The sequence below is a fragment of the Portunus trituberculatus genome, chromosome 35 (genome assembly GCF_017591435.1).
Source record: "Portunus trituberculatus isolate SZX2019 chromosome 35, ASM1759143v1, whole genome shotgun sequence".
Classification (NCBI taxonomy): Eukaryota; Metazoa; Arthropoda; class Malacostraca; order Decapoda; family Portunidae; genus Portunus; species Portunus trituberculatus.
In genome coordinates, this window is record NC_059289.1 from 19,043,560 (window position 1) to 19,045,815 (window position 2,256).

At 54.3% G+C, this 2,256-nt stretch overlaps 1 protein-coding gene across 1 annotated transcript; it reads right to left on the bottom strand.

Moving 5' to 3' along the window:
• Positions 1-681: 681 nt before the first annotated feature.
• On the bottom strand, positions 682-1,143 carry LOC123513267 (predicted GPI-anchored protein 58). The gene has a single exon (XM_045270337.1). The coding sequence runs from the start codon at positions 1,141-1,143 to the stop codon at positions 682-684; it is 462 nt and encodes a 153-aa protein (XP_045126272.1).
• Between the last annotated feature and the right edge of the window lie 1,113 nt (positions 1,144-2,256).

Below are 2,256 nucleotides of genomic sequence, written 5' to 3' on the forward strand. Positions count from 1 at the left end.
GAACCTGACAAGAAAGGGTTCGGCAGTATATGTTGGCATATTGATAAGGGCTACATAGTCAAGTCTGCCTCCTTGTACATGTGTGGGTGCATGTTCCCCAGTAAGCACAGGTGTATTTGTGGTGTCAAGGAAAGCCTTCCAGCGCACACCATTGGCATTGGTGGTGAGATGGCTTCCTAATTCCTTATGCCTGGCATTAAGGTCACCCATGATAACACTCTGCTCCTCAAGAACATATTCAGGAAAGTTTGCAATATCTAAGGCACCAGCATGAATGTACATGTTTACAAAGTAAATAGTTTCACCTAAAGTGTGCAAGCAAACAGTGATAAATTCAATACCCTCAGTGACCCCCATTTCCATGAAGTTAACTGGAATCCCATGTTTAATGTAAGTGGCCATCTCCCGACTACTGCCGTCACCACAACTGAGGGTGTGGGAGGCATAACCCCGCAGCTCAGGCACTCGTGGCCCTACCTCCTGTAAGGCAATAATGTCAGGCTTATGGAGAAGGACATGAGAGTGTAGGTCAGTGAAGCGAGCATGTAGACCATTAACATTCCATGTTAGGGTGCGGAAAATCTTACCGTTCATCAAGGTGGTGTTGCATCTGTATCTTCAGGCCGTGTACATCCTGTGTCAGGCGAGAAACCTGCTCTGTCAGAATCTGTATGGCTGCCATCAGATGTCCCTGGTCTGGCTTGGAGCTGGCAGTCCGGGGTGGATTTGGGCTGGAACAGCGCTTCTTCTTGCGGCATCCTCATCACAGTCTGCCTCAGGTGACTTGCTTTCTGAGGCAGGGGAAGCAGGGGCCATCCCTGATGGGCTCCGGGGTTGTCGCATGGCTCCCTTGACTGGCTTGGTGGGGGTATCCATCCTTGGTGAGGGTGCAGCTGCAGTTGCACACTGCCCTGCAGCATTGTCCTTTTTCTTGGGTGGGTCACACAAGCTATGTTGGCACACGTCACGCTCTCCTTGCCCCCACTGAGCACCGCTCGCTGGAGATGGGGTTGGGGCCACAGGGGAGGTCCCACTGCATACTGTGTGCTGCTGGTTCTTAAAGGTGGCAAACTCATTACTAAGACCAGACACTGTTGCAGAAAGGTTGTCCACTTTGGCAGCAAGCCCGCTCACCACCGCCATTAGCCGTTGGTGGAGTCATTGGCAGGCAGTTCCTGAGTGACGCCTGGCTGGGGCACTGTTTTTGGAGGTACAGGGAGCACTGTAGCAGTGCGCTGCGGCAAAGGCGGGAACACGGCCGGTGTGGCCGAAGTGCCAGTGGTGGAGCAGAAAAGTTGGGACAGGCGAGGGGCAGTGGCCAAGAAGGAGGGCTTCGTCGCCCAGGCGTTAGTCTGGGGAGGTGGAGCCTGGCGGAACACAAGCCTGAGCCGACTCACCTCATCAGTGGCAGGCTCCCTTTGGGGCCGAGGCCTGACAGTGCAGAGGATGGATTGGTCGTTGTGGTCACCCCCACAATTACAGCAGCGAGGAGGGATTTTGGTGCCCTCCTTGATCTTATCCAGGCACTGTGCTGCCTTGTAGGGGACAGCACAGTATCTACAGCGAGGGGACAGACTGGCAATGCCATTCCTTGTGTTTCCAGCGACTGCAGTGTCGACATAAATTTGGTTCTGGCGTGTAACGCTCCACACGCCGACGTCCAAGGCCCAGGAGATGCACTTCACTGGGCACCTTCCCTGTCACGACTCCCAACAGTTGAGGCCTTGGCATCTGCCCCACCATTTTCCTCTTAAGCCCATGAAATCCAGCTGGTACTTCAATAAGATTGACATTGATGTGGGTCGCCACACCATGTATAATGACAGGGTGAGTGCTTTCCTCACCAGGGCGCTCCATAACAAGGCCCAGGAAGCCCTCACTCACCATGGTGTCATAGAAAAAAGAGTCAGTGCTAATCGTGATATAAGGCTGGTTCTGTCTCTCCTTGTAGAGTGGCTCCAAGTCTGGGTATTGCTTCAGCAGGGCTGTAAACCAGCTGAACAGCTCACTGGTCGTCTTTCCATGGCCAGTAGGGAAGAGCAGGTGGCGTCTTTGTTTACGGTCCGAGCAGGCAGGGGCAGTTGCATGTCGAGGGGAAGACTGGTCAGCAGCAGCAGTACCCTGGTGTCTTTCCTTGGCAGATGGTGCAGGGCGAGGCTCCTCGACTATCTCCATGTCCCCCAGGGCTGCTACGCCTACCTCCACCACAGCAGCGTCCTCGACGGGCATAGTCCTTTGTGCTGGGACCACGTGCAC

Coding starts and splice junctions, on each gene's coding strand:
- LOC123513267 (XM_045270337.1), bottom strand. CDS start 1,143: ATGGCGGTGGTGAGCGGGCTTGCTGCCAAAGTGGACAACCTTTCTGCA.